The sequence below is a fragment of the Coniophora puteana genome (genome assembly GCF_000271625.1).
Source record: "Coniophora puteana RWD-64-598 SS2 unplaced genomic scaffold CONPUscaffold_13, whole genome shotgun sequence".
Taxonomy (NCBI): domain Eukaryota; kingdom Fungi; phylum Basidiomycota; class Agaricomycetes; order Boletales; family Coniophoraceae; genus Coniophora; species Coniophora puteana.
The window spans coordinates 930928-945816 of NW_006913065.1; the positions used below are offsets into that span (position 1 = coordinate 930928).

The following is a 14889-nucleotide window of genomic DNA, read 5'->3' on the forward strand; positions in this document are numbered from 1 at the left end:
AGAGGTGTCCACGGGCTGATAGACGAAGTTCGGCGCCAGAACAATGTCAATAGAGACAGATCCCTGTGCTATTCTTGAGCGATACCATGCTTTCGTGGGCGGTGGTTCTGGATGGATATGCATGTACTGTACTTGGACGTGGCCGAGCGATAGCCAGCTTGATTGTTTTCAACGCCTGCTCAAAGCAAGCAAAGCTTAAGTTTGACGCAGTGGGGGAGCCATAGCCAACGTACAGTAGCCTAAATCATGAATACATACCAACGAGTATTAGTGTTTTGAGTGCAGTGATCGCCTGTGCCTGGACACCGTGATGTGAATCAGCCACCGAGTGACGTTACCGGCAACCCCATGGCCGGTAGAGGATTATTCCACCGCTTCTGACTGACCACATACCGATCTTACTTGCTCTTGCTCTCTTTGTGTATGCATATACTAGTACTGGGCGCGGATAGAGCCTAATGGTGTTCGAGGTAAGCTTGGCTGTCAGACAAAACTTCACGCGCCACTAGGTGATCCTGCCTAATCTCGCCCGCTTTGAATTCCGACTTATCCCGACCCGAAGGATTGGCGAGCTGCCAGCAGGCTGCAGCCGTCAACAAAGCTTACTCTCAGAACCAGATCGAAGTGTCAAAAGCACCCGAAAAGCAAAGCCACCGCAGTGTTTGCAGAGTGAGGCAGAGTGCTATAGTACTGCTATGGTGGCATTGCGGGCATTGTCCACTCTGACGAGGCAGTTGACGACGCCGGGGCCCGGGGCCGGTGACGTCCGCTGAGTGGGAGAGCCTGACAAATAAGTGACTCAATACCAGCGGCATACTCAACATGGGGGTAGCTAGGAAGATTTCAAAGGAAAACCTGCTAGTACTGTAGGCCTGCGAGAAACCTGACCTTGCAGTCAATCTACTGAGGAAAAGTCATCGTTCCTGCGCGAACCGGTGAAGTTGACCTCTTGTAAACAGGAAGAACGGTGGGGTAATGACGACGGATAACGGGCCAACTATTTGGTTAATACAATCAGCAAGTCGACACAAAAGCGGCAACTATTAGAGCAGTATATGAATGGTACGGACCCCGTCACGATACGGCTTTACGACGATGACGTCGTCCCGAAGAGAGGGCTGAGGAACAACATAGTATTTGATAGTCGCTTGCTTCTGAAAGTACTTTGTGGGAACAGTGAGAATAAAACGCAAAAAAGGAGCCTTTTGTATTTGCACACTTTGTTGAGCTTGACCGTTACGCTCCTGGACCGCTTTGAGCATGGACAGAAAGGGGTGCGTTTTGGGTATCGTATATCAACAGCCAACGATTGTCAATCAATTGCTGGCACCATTCCTTTGGCACTAGCTCAGAGAGGTCAATAATGGGGCATGCATGACCAACGGAGCATCACAAACCGAACAACACGTGGAAAGGGCTACTGGCATATATCTTTCGTCGTCCCATCCCCCAAGTATGTTCAAGCTAAGTAATCTGTTAACGTTCAGTGAAGCGAGCCAACGAAACCCGGGAAAAAGCTGGCATACAGTTCTGTCGTCTGTTTTCAACGTAGCAATAAGGTAGAATTAAACACGTCTCGTCGTAGTATCGACGTCTCATGCCCGCCTCAACGCCAGGGATGGAAACGTAGTAGGGGTGTCCTTCGCTGAGCGATTTGGAGCAGATGGCCTTTCAAGGAAGTTATGCCGAGTTCGTCTCGGGCGAACGATGTCGTAGATCTTATCTTCCGACATGATAGTATTGGAATCTAGCAGGGAGTAGTGCATCGCACGTCAAGTTGAAGCAGAGGTGAGGATGACAATGTCGGACGCGTCATGCGGCCCAACGCGTGTCAAGACGCGCCAATATTGAGTCAGACGCGCATACTTAGTACTTAGGGCCGGCCTCCATCCGCAGGCTAAGGGTGGGATTGCCCCTATTTAATATCGTAACCTGCTCTCGATCGTCATTTAGCCACTGAACCTATATGATCTTCTCCTGTATGCCTCCCCAAACCCACCCACAGAGCTTTCCCGCTCCGCCGATACAGAACCGGGGCGCTCTGCCACGACAGCAGCTAAACAGGCCCTAGATGACCGAGACGTTTTCTTAGGGTGCCGCAGATGTGTGGCTCGTATTAGGGACGTGGATCCGTTGCGATATTATCACATTGTTGGTTGCTCGGATGAAACGACGGCTTATCCCGCTCGCAATCTAGCTCGCATATGAGGCGTCTTACATCGTTTATTGTTTATCTAGCGAGCATTGCGTGAACGTGTAGGATGTGTTCCAGAGGGCGTCAAAGCGTCACCGGGGTATGCATCCCGCAACAGATCGACCATGTGCCCGAATCACCATGTTGCGTTCGAAAGATGGCGGTTCTTCACCCGGTTGGGGTCCAACGTGATATCTGCCCTGAATTGTACTATCCATTTCTTATGGCGTCTCCATTTCTTCAAGAGCTCCATGGAAGGGCCGTCGCCATTGACAAAAACAAGCGCTCAACCCTCCCTCTCCCGCTTCCCGTTTATAAATATCCAGTTCGCAGACGGATTTTATACCACTCAACGCTCGGCGCCGAGGTACCTCATAATTAGCAGGGTTGGATAATCAATGTCAGGTTCGCGTGGCACATTGTCTACATACTCTGCCAAGGCATGTTGGCCCAAATGTCTCCAACCAGTCCGAACCCGTCCACCAAGAGCGCGCCAATGTATTTCGGCTCGCATTTGAACTTTATCATCCGCGCTGTGACTAACGAATGATTGACCTTCATGCTCTGCCAAGCCACCTGTAGTGAGCTGCTACGTCTTAAGCATTAGGAGTAGGCTGTACCCCTGGTTGAACGTGCTGCTAGCGGCGGGTTGACCTGGCTTTATTCCAGGATTATCCGATCGTTGATTTTTTTTTGTTTCAACGGGTCCTGATATCTTCCGGTCAACGCCACTGCCAATGGCGGCACAGAGGCTACACTCGCTGGAATCCCATTCTCTGGTCCATCTATGGAAAGGCATTGTACTTGGCGCCTGTTCTTCGTGTCCATATTCTCATGTTTCTAGATTGTTTCTAGACACCAGCCAACGCCACTCAGGATCAGATCCTGTCATACTGGTGGCACCGTGGGCAGCGCAATGCCGCTAACGTCAACACGATGGCCAGCGACCGCGACTAAATCTGAGAAATATTGTCCGAGTCCTCGTGCTTAATTTGCTTCGTTCATTCTTAGACTCGGACACCAATTCCTCAACTGTCTCTCCAGCTCGAAATGGACTAGCGAGCCATTCTAAATGTACGTCTAAACTCTTGCTTGGCTTGGTATAGCGTGTAGTCTTGCGCATTTGATACCTTCATGAACGTTCTGGAGCTGGACTCCATCAAAACGCATAGCGCATATCCTGTAAGTGTTCTTATGGATTACGTTGTTCAGCGGTATGGATTACAAACTTACTGTCAAGATACTCACATGACGCCACGGGGCGCCTAGCATTCAGATCTAGAACGTAGGGCTGGTCGACGTTTGATCCATTGTGGATTATTGTGGGCAGGTCCCTCGTCTAGGTGTTTCGCTATCTTTTTTGTCGCAGTCTCCAAGGAAGGCGCTTTGTCGATCGGTAATACCACCTACCTGGGCAGGTTCTCCTTGTAACTTGTTGAGTCCTTGAACCTGGGACGCTGGTTATTTTCTTGGACATGTAGACTTGAGGCGTTTGGACTGACGTTACCCCTACCTTTTCTTTCTTAGCCGTTTGTTCGTTACGCCTACACGCCACTGTTTATCCGAGTTAGACGTGATGCGCAACGGCTGAACCAGACCGGGCAGTCTAGCGGCGCGAGAGCGACAGAACTTACTTTCAGAGGCCATACTGGGTGACCATCGCGCCCCAAAGAAGGCTAGGACATCGGCTTTGGGCTTGGAAGGACAGGAGAAAGCTCGAGCTGTGGCGTTACATTTGCGTATAAAGAGACATGGCCTAGAAGGACGAAAGCCAGCAACTCTTACTTGACGATGATTGTCCAGACTCTTGCCGCGACGCTTACACTGCTCTTGTGGCTGCTCCACCGTATTTTCGCAGTCCCTGCACATCTGAGACATCTACCTACCGTCCCGCTGTGGCCGTGGGTTTGGAGCTATCTGACGGCAAAACCGGATAGCTATCGATGCCAACGTTTCTTGATTCCGATGAGGGACGAACGCGGAGAGGGGATTGTGCTTGTCTGGGTGGTGGGAGAGTGGATGGTGCAGGTGCTAGATCCGAAGGTACGCTTCTGAGCTGAGTTTGCGACCACGTAACTGATCGCCAGAGCTTTCGTGCATCCGACAGATGCTTCATCACATTCTGAGGAACCAGGGGAAGTTCACCAAGAACTCCGCCGGCAAAGACACGATGCTCACGGAGCTCACCGGCACTGGCAATGTCGTCCTCGCGACAGGCGATGACTGGAAGCGGCAGGCCCCGATCGTGAAGCAGGCATTCTCCCTCCCGCTCCCGATTCCTGCATTCGTGTCACTCGCCAAAAGCGCTATCGACATAGTCAAGAGCACGACCACGGTTCCTCCAGTTCAAGGCATGGCGTCTCATGTTGTGCGATGGTCTGACTTGGCGCAGCGCATCGCGCTTGATGGCCTCGGCATTGGCCTAATCGGGCACAACTTCGACGCTGTACGGACGCGCTCGAGTTTCGTAGAGGATTATAAGAAACTGATGCCAGCGGTGTCGAGCCCATTGTACGTGATATTTCCGCAACTCGAGCGGCTGCTCCCGCGCCCCGAGGTGCGAGCACGCATGGACCGATTCGTGGGCTCGCTGGTGCGCCTGCTGCATGCGAAGAGGGACAACCCCGGGGAGGACGCCATGACTTTCCTGTTGAATAATCGAGAGCTGTCGGAAGTCGAGTTGAGGGATAACATGGTCATGTTATTTATAACAGGGCATGTAAGTACTCACCATCTGCTCTTGAGTCGTTGCCGTCTAAAGCAGTTGACTGCATTGGCTACATGTTCAGGATACCACGTCAGGCGCCATGGCTTCCTTCACTTATTTCCTTGCGAAGCACCCAGAGATCCAGCAGGTCTGCCGAGATGAGGTCCTCCGCGTGTTAGGGCCGACCACCGACCCGACGCAGGCGACGTTGGGATCCGACTCGCTGCCGTACCTCCACGCGTGCATCCACGAAACACTGCGGATGAACCCGCCTGCATCGACAACCGCGCCGCGCACGGCAAATGTGGACGTCATGCTCGACAAGTACCTCATCCCCGCAGGCACGCCGCTGGTGTGCAACGTCTACGCGATGCATCACAGCGCGTGTACATGGGATGAACCACAGATATTCCGCCCCGAGCGCTTCCTCACCGCTGACGGCGGCGCAGAGGACTTCAATGCCCGGACCATGGGACATGCGTCCGCCACCGCTGAGAGCGGGGAGGACCACGCCAAGGCGCGGGAACACGCAGCAATCGCCTTGAAGCTGAAGGAGCGCTGGATGCCGTTCTCAGTAGGCCCGCGCAAGTGCCCCGCGCGCAACTTTGCATTGTACGAGATACGGACGATCGCGGCAATGTTCCTAAGGGAATTCGAGTGGACGCTGCCAAAGGGTTCCATACATGAGGATGAGATCCAGAATTCGTTCTTCGCGTTTTCATTGTCGTTGCCTTATGACTTGGACATAACATTTCGGCCATTAAAGCAGGAGGGTGAGCACGTCGGAGCGTAGGGGCGATGCTTGCTGCTCGACTCGACGATAAATACGTCGGCCTTCTTTTGTAATATTGTATGCACGTATAGTTCGTAGGAATGACCGCCATGCATGGTATTGCATGCGTAACCACGACAAACAAGCATATAACATGAAAGGACACGTCGTTGCATCATGCGAATTGTCATAACTGTCAAAACATACGCGAAGCAAGTCAAGTCATGCTCTCCTTCTTCGCCTGCTGAGCAATCCGTATCCTAAGTATTGATTAGCCATCAGAACCACGAGGTCAAAAGTATCGGTAAAAAGCATCGCACGAGCACGCACCTATTCCTAGCAGTAACAACTCGCAGTGTCCGTTCCCGTTCCTCCTCAGTCATCTTATCCCAGTTCGCGATCCTCGACAGAGTCTAGTATCATAGTATTAATGAAAAAAGCTGCGCGCATGTACGAGGCAAGACAACACATACCCCATCCGGATTGACCACCATGGGCCCGAGCGCATCCAGCTTGACGGACTCGGCTGAGTTTATCGGCACCTGCGGGGTATTCGGGTCATCGAGTGACGCAGGACCAGGAGCGGGGAGTAGAGGGATGCTGGGATTGGTCTCCGACATTGTAATCGTAGGTTGAGGTAAAGATTGTCAGGAAGAAACGACGGATACTACAACTGCATTCTTCTCCCATGATGTTCGCGGGTGGCATGGAAGGTTCTTGAAGCTTCGTCCCCATATTAGTCGTCAGTCATTCCTGGCTGTGGTTATATGCAGGCGTCCTGTCGACCGGATTTAACAATGGCTGAACACTTTACAATGCCAAAAAAACGAGGACTTTGAACGTAGTTTGCATTATCCAGGATGTAGTGGTGAACAAAGAGCAGTCGCCGCAAAGGACGAACGCGAGCTCCGCCCCTCTTCGCCCACAGTCCCGTCCCACCCAACGTTTCTCAAACTCTCACCTATACCATGACACTGACAACCCATTTCTCGTTCAGCCAAAGCGCCTGAAACGACCCAACGTCTTCACCAGCCTGAGCGTGCCAATCTGTATTCCAACGACCAACGTCTTGCCCGCAATGCAGTATTTCTGTCTTCTCAGGGCGATTGGCTCACCCCAACAGGCTCTCTATCGACTTTGAACGGGTTCAAAGCCCCGGTCCCTGCTGAGCCAACACCATCAAGTCCAAGGCACGCGCACTGAAAAACGCAGCATACAGCCTACCCCACACTCCCTACCACCCACCCCACCCCACAGCCTACTCTACTCTACTCTACACTCCTTATAATGACACCCCTACCGACACCAACACCCACCGACGGACCCTCCCTCGCCCCGCTCGCCCCGCTCATGGCCGCCATCGTCGACGAGATCCCGGCGCTCCTAGAGCACCACCACGACCTCGCAGCCGAAGAAGCCTCTCTCGACGCGAAAATCGCGGCGCTCCGGCAGGCCATATCCTACTACGGCGACAGCAATAGCAACAGCAACAGCGTCGACAGCACAGCTCACGCCTTCTTACCAGACACCTCGCTAGCCTATCCCAGCGCTTCTGCCGCCAACGCATTCCAGGAACGCGCGCCGAGCAAGCGCAGGAGCGACGACAAGGAGAACGCGCGACCTCCGAGCAGAAGCGCACTCAGCCCGAGTACGTCCACCCTCTCTCACATATAAGCCTTGACGATACAAAGAACAGGATACCGTCTCGCGCTGTGCACGGCGCTCGCAGGGCACGCACAGACGATGTCCAACTCAAAGGTCGTCAACACCCCACCGACCTCGCCTGGGGCGACCTCGCCCAAGAGCAAGCGCAAGGCGCGTGTCTGGATGGGAGATGAAGCGCTGGCCAGGAAGATCAACTAAGGCGCGCATGAACGAAGCCTGGGTGATCCCATCCTTGTTTTCTGTGGTGTACTTTCTTGCCTGGCCTACAACAGATGCTTCGTGATACTGTCGAAAGAATTTGCACGCCACCGAAGGCGATAATAAACATTACAGTATAACAGCCTCAACGGTCAGCAATAATACAAAAAAAAGGTATGTAGAGGTAATCGCTGCGCCCGTGCGTTCGCAAAGCCCTCTGCGTGTCATGTAAAGTGGAAAACCCGAGCAAATTACGGTACTAAGAATAGTCACAAGAGCTCGTAGGTGTCATCACCTCAACGCATCATAACAAGTCGTCAAAACGGTCCTTCTATCCTCATCCAACCAAGAACAAGAAAAACGCTCATGATCATCCACGAAGAGCAGACCACAGATACACCGGCAAGTCCCACAGACTGCCCGACCACACCGACTTAAGCGCGTGCTTGAATGTGTCCACGACCGAGAAGCTCTGCGCGGGCGCGTACCACCACAGCGTCGTAACACCAACGGGGAACACGTAGCTCGCCTGCATCCCGCGGAACTCGATCGTCGCGTTCACCGGGACCGGGTTCCACGTCGTGCTCGCGCTGTCGTCCCAGTTGAGCACGACGATGCTGTACCGGTTCCACTGCGACGAGTCCGTCCGCGTCGTCACGTACGCGCCGACGACGAGCGCCCAGTCGAGGTCGCCGCTCACGCTCTGGCCGATGCGCTGGCCGAACGGCCCGCCGGCGTCCTTGGGGATGATGGCCTTTGAGGCTTGGGCCATGGAGTAGACTGCGTGTGTGTCGCGTGCGTGAGTGATGAGAGGACGAGAGGATGTTGGGAGGAAATACGCACATTCCTGGTTCAGGCTCCAGCTGCCATCGCTGTTGATCTGGACGACGCCGCGACACCCTGGGTAGCTACCCCCATTGCAGCTGTTCGTGCCGGGCAACAAGGGCTCGCCATTACCGTCGAGCGCGAGGTTCCACATGAGGCCAGAGGAAGAACCGTAGTTCGGCGATCCGATGAAGCTTAAAGCGCATTGAAAGATCAGTCTGATGCTTGAGCGAAGGAAACGGGGCTCCGGACGTACATCTCGTCCATGTAGAACTTGATGTCACTCCACCAGTCAGAACCCATAGTTCCCGAGCACTCGGTGAAGTACACTTCCTACTCGCCGCGTTAGTCATAGAAGCGATACAGTGTTTGGTGCCCACCTTGTCAGGATACTGCGAAGTAAACGACGCCTGGTCCGAAACATCCCCGTCATAGCAGTGGAACGACACCCCTGCAAAATAGTCCCCAGCTTGTTGCATCTAGACGAACCAACCGATTCTAGTGAGCCATTGCGCACATGCATCACAACAGACCAATGTCTGACTCACAAGCTGAACAGGGTACCCGCCCGCGTCGTTCCAGTTATGCTCATACCCAATGATCTTGGTGCTCGAGAACCCGTTGCTATTCATGAGCGAGCGCAGCGACTGGCCGATTGCGGCCTCAGTGGCGACGGGCATATCGCACGTCGGGTACGTCGGGTTGCTGTTCTCGGGCTCGTTCTGGATGCTGATCGCGTACACGGGGATGCCCTTGCTCTTGAAGCCCTGGAGCGACTTGAGCAGGTAGTTGGCCACTAGTATCATGTCAGCCGCTGGTTAGCAGTGGTCCGTGGACCGCAAAAGGCAACGAGGCTTACTGGTGTCTTCATACTGAGTCTCTAGCGATCCCCCGTTCATGGTTCCGCCGTCCTTCATCCAACCAGGCTAGAGGGGGTTATCGTACACGCATTCAAAATATCAACATGGAGTGCAGACATACCGGTGACCAGGGGAGAATGTGAACATTGACTCGGTCGTTAACAGAGAGAATGTCCGAAAGCACCGAGAAAACATCAGAGGGAGCGTCGTTGATATTGAAGTCGTTTAGAGAAGTGTCCCCGCTGGAATCATCAAGGCTGTAGTCTAAAATTACAAAGTTAACTCCTTCGCCACGAGAGAAATAGCCCCTATCTAGACTCACCCTGGGTCGAAAAGTCAGACGCGCCGATGGGAACCCGGATGTAGGAGAGGCCGGCCGCGTTAGCTCCGTCCGTCACTGCGCGCATCAGATTGCCCCGCTTGTCAGCCATCACGAGTGGAGAGTGGAGTGCACGCGAGGAGAAACTCACTGTTGAACAAGTAATCCAAAAGCTGCCAGTAGCTTCCCGAGTTTTGATTCTGGGGTGGGGGAGAGGTGCATCAGTTCGTTGATCTCGCGCTAGCCCTGGTGGGGGAGTGCAATCACCTTGAGGCCATTCAACAAGGATGCAGATGAGTCGGCTACGCGAAGGAAACGTGAGATTGATGGATTTGGGGTGTAACAAGTCGGTAGGACGTACTGAGGGATGCACCGAAGCCATAGACGGTCTGGTACACCGACGAGTCATCGATCTGGATGTCTGCGCTCGCTGCTGGTCCCGGAGTAACAAAGTTGATGGGGTCTGGGTTGGGCTGGAAGTACGTGAACAGCATGTCGCGGTCCCATGTCGTCTGCCACTGTTCTGGTTGTTAGCATCTCTGGCGGGTTATAGCGCGCAACAGGGCCACGCACGATGTCATAGATCTGCTGCGAGGCAGCCAGTTCCAACGCAGCGAAGACGCTGAGCGCGAGCGTCAGGCGCATCATGGCTACTGCGAGGGTGCAAGGTAATGCGGGGCGGTGGTAAAGTAGGGTCTCAAAAAGCGAACCAGGTTACTGTGCGTCCGGGCTTTATATTCAAGAAATCGACATCAACAGAGGATTCCAGGGTTAGGGACAGGACCAATGAGGACATGGAGCCCATCTGTCCAGACTTGGGCAGGCGAAGAGACAGAGACTGATACAGAAGCACCCAGTCTCGGTGTCACACCGGCATCATCATGAGACACGCGCGCACACTTGCTTCAACTCCATTCTTGAATACAAACGACGCCTTGGCCTGACAAAGAGGCTCAGAATGCCATACGCATCCCGCCCAGCGTGGAGTTGTTCCAAGGCACACAGCAGGGGCTCCGCAGCAGAACATACAATACCACGCGACAATTTTAGCCTTCAAACATTCACCATGAACACACAATGACCGCGGGACCGCAGGAACCTCGACACGGAAGTCGCAAAACTGGGCGGTCTGAGACAAGCAGCGGCTGCCAGCATGTAGGGCACGCCAATCAGGAAAAGAAGATGGCCATGATATTTCCCAAGCTCCTTGGCCGAGATCCTTGGAACTTTCTCCACGGCGACATTACAGCTCACACACGTCATGTGCACGGCGCCGCTCCCAGTGACCACGCGTCCTTGGTGAGAAATCGGCACTCGAGCCCTGATGAAATCCAGAAATCAAGCAGCACGCTTTCCAAAACAAAAAAGCTTCCATTGCGGGGAGTCGCCTGGAGTTGCGCCTGTCGCGAGGCTGTTCGGGGCCAATGTCGAGCGAGAAGGTTAAGGCCGCCATGGTGATCGCAGGTTGACACTGACAGCGTCACCAAGTTCATGTGTTTACGCCTTGACCGTTTATAGTAGCCCTTACCGCCGGCATCGTCTCCTACACGCTCGCCAAAATAGTGAGTTGCCGACAAGCCCACGCGCTCATGCACCCATGCTCAACTGGGCACACTCTGAGTTTCATACTAGGCAAACCTCGATCGGATTTGAAGACAAATCCAGATGGCATGTTTTGATCCAATAAATGCACGCTTTCCCAACAAACAATGAGCGACAGAGACAGATGTATATCTGAAACCCTCCTAGTTCGTGCCCTTCACAATCGGCCAGTCGACTATGAGCCATATAAGCTTTAAATACCACGTACCCTCGATAGCAATAATACCCATAACAATAAATAGCCCTTTCCCGTAAATAACCCAGATCCCAATCAAAACCCAAAACCACCCAAAGAGAGCCTGCTCTACGTAGGAGCCGCGTACCACGAGAGCGTGGTCACGCCCACAGGGAACGTGTACTTGGCCTAGTAGCAAAGAGCTATAATCAGCATATCGCGCTAGACATGAATAGAATGCGTACCTGCTGGCCTCTAAACTCGATCGTCGCGTCGACGCTTTGCGGGTTAAACGTCGTCGACGAGCTGTCGTCCCTATATGTCACGGAACATGTTAACACGCCGTCCCTCTTCAGATCACACAGGTGATTCGCGCCACATATCGCCGCCTGACGCATGCATGTGGACGTATATGTATACGGGACGAGCTTACCAGTTGAGCACGACGAGGGAGTACCGCCACCAGTCGGTCGAGGACGTGCGTTTGGTCACGTACGCACCGACGCGGAGCGCCCAGTCCTCGCTTCCAGCGACGGTGACGCCGACGCGCTGGCCCCACGGGCCATTGGGGTCCTTGGGAGTAATAGCCTTCGACGCCTGCGCCAATGCGTAGACTATCAAAGACGCAATCAGCAATTGGCCCCCTCCGCTCGAAGAGAGAGAGATAAATGGTGATCACGCACACTCCTGGTTCACGCTCCACGAGCTCCCGCTGATCGTAACCACGCCGCGGCAGCCGCCCGTGCAGCTGTTCGAGCCAGACAAGATCGGGTCGCCGCTCCCGTCGAGCGCGAGGTTCCACATGAGGCCGGACGACGCGCCGTACTCAACCGCGCCGATCATGATGTTGTCCATATACCACTTGATGTCGCTCCACCAGTCCGAGCCGAGCGTGCCCGTGCACTCGGTGAAGTAGACCTCCTATGCGCCAGACGACGTCCGGTCAGGATATCTCATCACGGACGATAAGTTGGGAAAAAGGAACGCACTTTGTCAGGGTACTGGGACGTGAAGCTAGCCTGGTCGGTGTATGCGCCGTCGTAGCAGTGGAAGGAGACACCGTCGAACGAGCTCTCAGCCTGCTGCATCTAAATCCCCCATACGTCAGCCACCCACCGGCGCCAGGCAACCGAAGTCGACATACCAGCTGGACAGGGTACGCGCTCGCGTCGCTCCAGTTGTGCTCGAAGCCAATCAGCTTCACGCTCGATAACCCGTTGTTATTCAACAGTGTCCGGAGGGCCTCGCCGATCGCGGCCTCGGTCGCGACGGGCATGCTCGTGCTCGGGTACGTGGGGTTGCTGTTCTCCGGCTCGTTCTGGATGCCCACGGCGAAGACGGGGATGCCCTTGGCCTTGAAGCCCTGCACCGCCTTCAGCAGGTAGTTTGCCACTAGAGACATTGCTCAGCAACTATTTAGGTCCGGTATTTCAGCCATCACTTACTCGTGCTCTCGTACTGGGTGTTCAAAGTCCCGCCGTTCATCGTGCCTTCCTTCATCCAACCAGGCGGCGACCACGGCAAAACGTGCACCCTCAGCTCGCTGTTAACCGACAAAATATCGAGGATCGTGGAGTACAGGTACGATGGCGCGGCATTAATGTTGAAGTCATTGAGTCCAGTATCTCCACTCGTATCGTCAAAGCTGTAATCTGTCACGAGTCACGAAAAAAAGAGCAAATATCAGCGCGCTGCCCCGTTGAGCTGGTTTGACATGATATCCCCGGCGGGGGCTTAAATCCGGACATAAAATGCCACAGGATCGTCGATCGCCCGTTTCAGGTTTCAAAAGTGGTCTCACCGTTTGCAGAAAAGTCCGACGCGCCAAGAGGCACGCGAATGTAAGAGAGACCAGCAGCATTTGCACCGTCGGTAACTGCAGATATCCCACGTGTAAGCGACCTCCTTCAGACGACTAACAACGGGGGGAAATCTGACCGTTGAACAGGTAATCCAAGAGCTGCCAGTACTCGCCCGAGTTCGCGCTCTTCAAATTGCTGAGCAGCTGTGCGGAAGAGTCGGCTGATACAAAGTCAAGCATTCAATATTCGACTCTTACGCGGATGAAGGATTCGAGACCCAGACGCACTCAAGGACGCTCCGAACCCTTGAACGGTCTGGTAGACGGACGAGTCCTGGACCTGGATGTCCGCGTTGGCGGCCGTTCCGGGCGCGACGAAGTCGATGGGCCCGCCGCTCGGCTGCGAGTACGTGAGCAGACTGCTCCGGCTCCAGGTTGTGGTCCACTGTATCGAACAACGTGAACGCGTCAGCAACGTGTTTATCGAGGATACATAAATATGTATGGGGCACGAACGATGTCGTAAATTTGCTGCGCAGCAGCGCCTTGTACAAGGGCGTAGCAGGCCCCAAGAAGGAACGTGGAACGCATGCCGGTGCGTGTTGGAGATGGATGCAAATGGGCCTCTCCTTGCGCCTCCTCGCCGTGCTTATATGCTGAGATAGAGTATAAGCAGTGTACCTGAGCTCGCGGCACCAACGAGGGGGCCCACGAGGAACATTGCATTTGTCGTCCCCCACAGAAGAGCACCGGGGTGTCGCAACGGCGAGTCAAAGTGCGCCAGCACGCTCATCTCATCAGAAACGACGCGGTCAAGGCACCGACTCAACGTTGCATGTCGTTTCATTCCCCGGCCCTTTGCAACAGTGAGAAAGGGCACACAAAGGCGGATACCGCCAACGAGCACGAGAAGCCACGGTTGCGCAGGTGACACCGCCGAGGTACGGCAGGAGTGCAAGAACATGCGATGAACCAAGCTCCGGGAGAGTGAGGTCCTGGGGGTTCGGACACAGGCGGTTGCGGCAAGTCGCCATGAGAGGATGATGGGGTACCTGATTGGTTGATCCTAGGATAGAACGATCTATGCCGAGGCGCCGACCTCTGACGAGAAGGTGAGTCCTGGTGAAGCGACAATCAGGCCAGGGACTGAGAAGGACTGAGATCATATTCGAGCAGGAGATGCTTCGCAACCACCGGTCCGGTGGTGCTTAGCAACCGCTTTGAGCCGTATTTTGTCAAATCAAAGTGTCACAGTTTATCAAGGCGCAAGACCCTAATTTCATGAACATGAGGCCATGAATCACATGTTCTTTGTCGAAGATACGACCCCCGACAACGACGTATCGAGCTCGGAGTAGGTATTAGGCATGTACACCAGCTGGAAGACACATGGTGGTCTGAACGAGCGTCTGTTGAATACGCATGTGTGAGTGCATAAAAAGAGATGGAATCGATGAAAATAGCATGTACTCACATGGCTCATTACGCACTACGGGCAAACGCCGATATTACCTACCAGAATATCGATCAAGAATCCATCGAGGTGCAAAAATCTGCCAACTAGTTTTTTCCCGAGGAAAATCCATTGCAAAAGTTATCCTATCAGATTGTCTGATACGGATTAAGTGCCTCCGAGCCCCCGCAAAATGGCTGAGTCATCAATTATATTTTTCCTTTTCCGGTGAATTCTCTGATGAATTTTCCTTCCTCGTGAAAATTGATTAGCGAACTTTTGCTTTTCGATAGATTTCTGAAATGATATTCTCGGAGG

The 14889-nt window shown here is 53.9% G+C and overlaps 4 protein-coding genes across 4 annotated transcripts; 1 reads left to right on the forward strand and 3 right to left on the reverse strand.

The window, feature by feature from the left end:
• Positions 1–4027: 4027 nt before the first annotated feature.
• CONPUDRAFT_39189 (cytochrome P450) lies at positions 4028–5679 on the forward strand (the record flags this gene model as incomplete). The annotated part of the gene is made up of 3 exons (XM_007774665.1): positions 4028–4186; positions 4302–4913; positions 4984–5679. Coding segments are annotated over 3 exons (1467 nt in total), but the record flags the coding sequence as incomplete, so codon positions are not given.
• A 211-nt stretch (positions 5680–5890) lies between these two features.
• CONPUDRAFT_157970 (uncharacterized protein) lies at positions 5891–6293 on the reverse strand (the record flags this gene model as incomplete). The annotated part of the gene is made up of 3 exons (XM_007774953.1): positions 5891–5933; positions 6004–6086; positions 6147–6293. The coding sequence occupies 3 exons, from the start codon at positions 6291–6293 to the stop codon at positions 5891–5893; spliced, it is 273 nt and encodes a 90-aa protein (XP_007773143.1).
• Positions 6294–7179: 886 nt separating this feature from the next.
• Positions 7180–10214, reverse strand: CONPUDRAFT_84697 (glycoside hydrolase family 30 protein). Its single transcript, XM_007774954.1, has 12 exons — positions 10114–10214; positions 9902–10058; positions 9808–9842; positions 9692–9740; positions 9544–9618; positions 9343–9485; positions 9221–9287; positions 8910–9157; positions 8742–8840; positions 8618–8694; positions 8380–8555; positions 7180–8316 (listed from the first exon to the last, which is right to left on the reverse strand). Exons 1-12 carry the CDS (start codon positions 10186–10188, stop codon positions 7907–7909), a joined length of 1611 nt encoding a protein of 536 aa, XP_007773144.1. The 5' UTR covers positions 10189–10214; the 3' UTR covers positions 7180–7906.
• A 1232-nt stretch (positions 10215–11446) lies between these two features.
• Positions 11447–14152, reverse strand: CONPUDRAFT_157973 (glycoside hydrolase family 30 protein; the record flags this gene model as incomplete). The annotated part of the gene is made up of 13 exons (XM_007774955.1): positions 11447–11506; positions 11563–11632; positions 11751–11931; positions 12001–12238; positions 12307–12405; positions 12462–12709; positions 12763–12969; positions 13119–13193; positions 13256–13339; positions 13407–13563; positions 13635–13774; positions 13800–13974; positions 14036–14152. 13 exons carry the CDS (start codon positions 14150–14152, stop codon positions 11447–11449), a joined length of 1851 nt encoding a protein of 616 aa, XP_007773145.1.
• Positions 14153–14889: the final 737 nt, after the last annotated feature.

What these genes read in the sequence shown, in the direction of transcription:
- CONPUDRAFT_84697 (XM_007774954.1), bottom strand. Translation starts at nt 10,188, where the DNA reads ATGATGCGCCTGACGCTCGCGCTCAGCGTCTTCGCTGCGTTGGAACTG. An exon ending in GACTCAGTATGAAGACACCA is followed by an intron (nt 9,158 to 9,220) that starts GTAAGCCTCGTT and finishes ACATGATACTAG; the next exon opens with TGGCCAACTACCTGCTCAAG. An exon ending in AAGTTCTACATGGACGAGAT is followed by an intron (nt 8,556 to 8,617) that starts GTACGTCCGGAG and finishes ATGCGCTTTAAG; the next exon opens with CTTCATCGGATCGCCGAACT.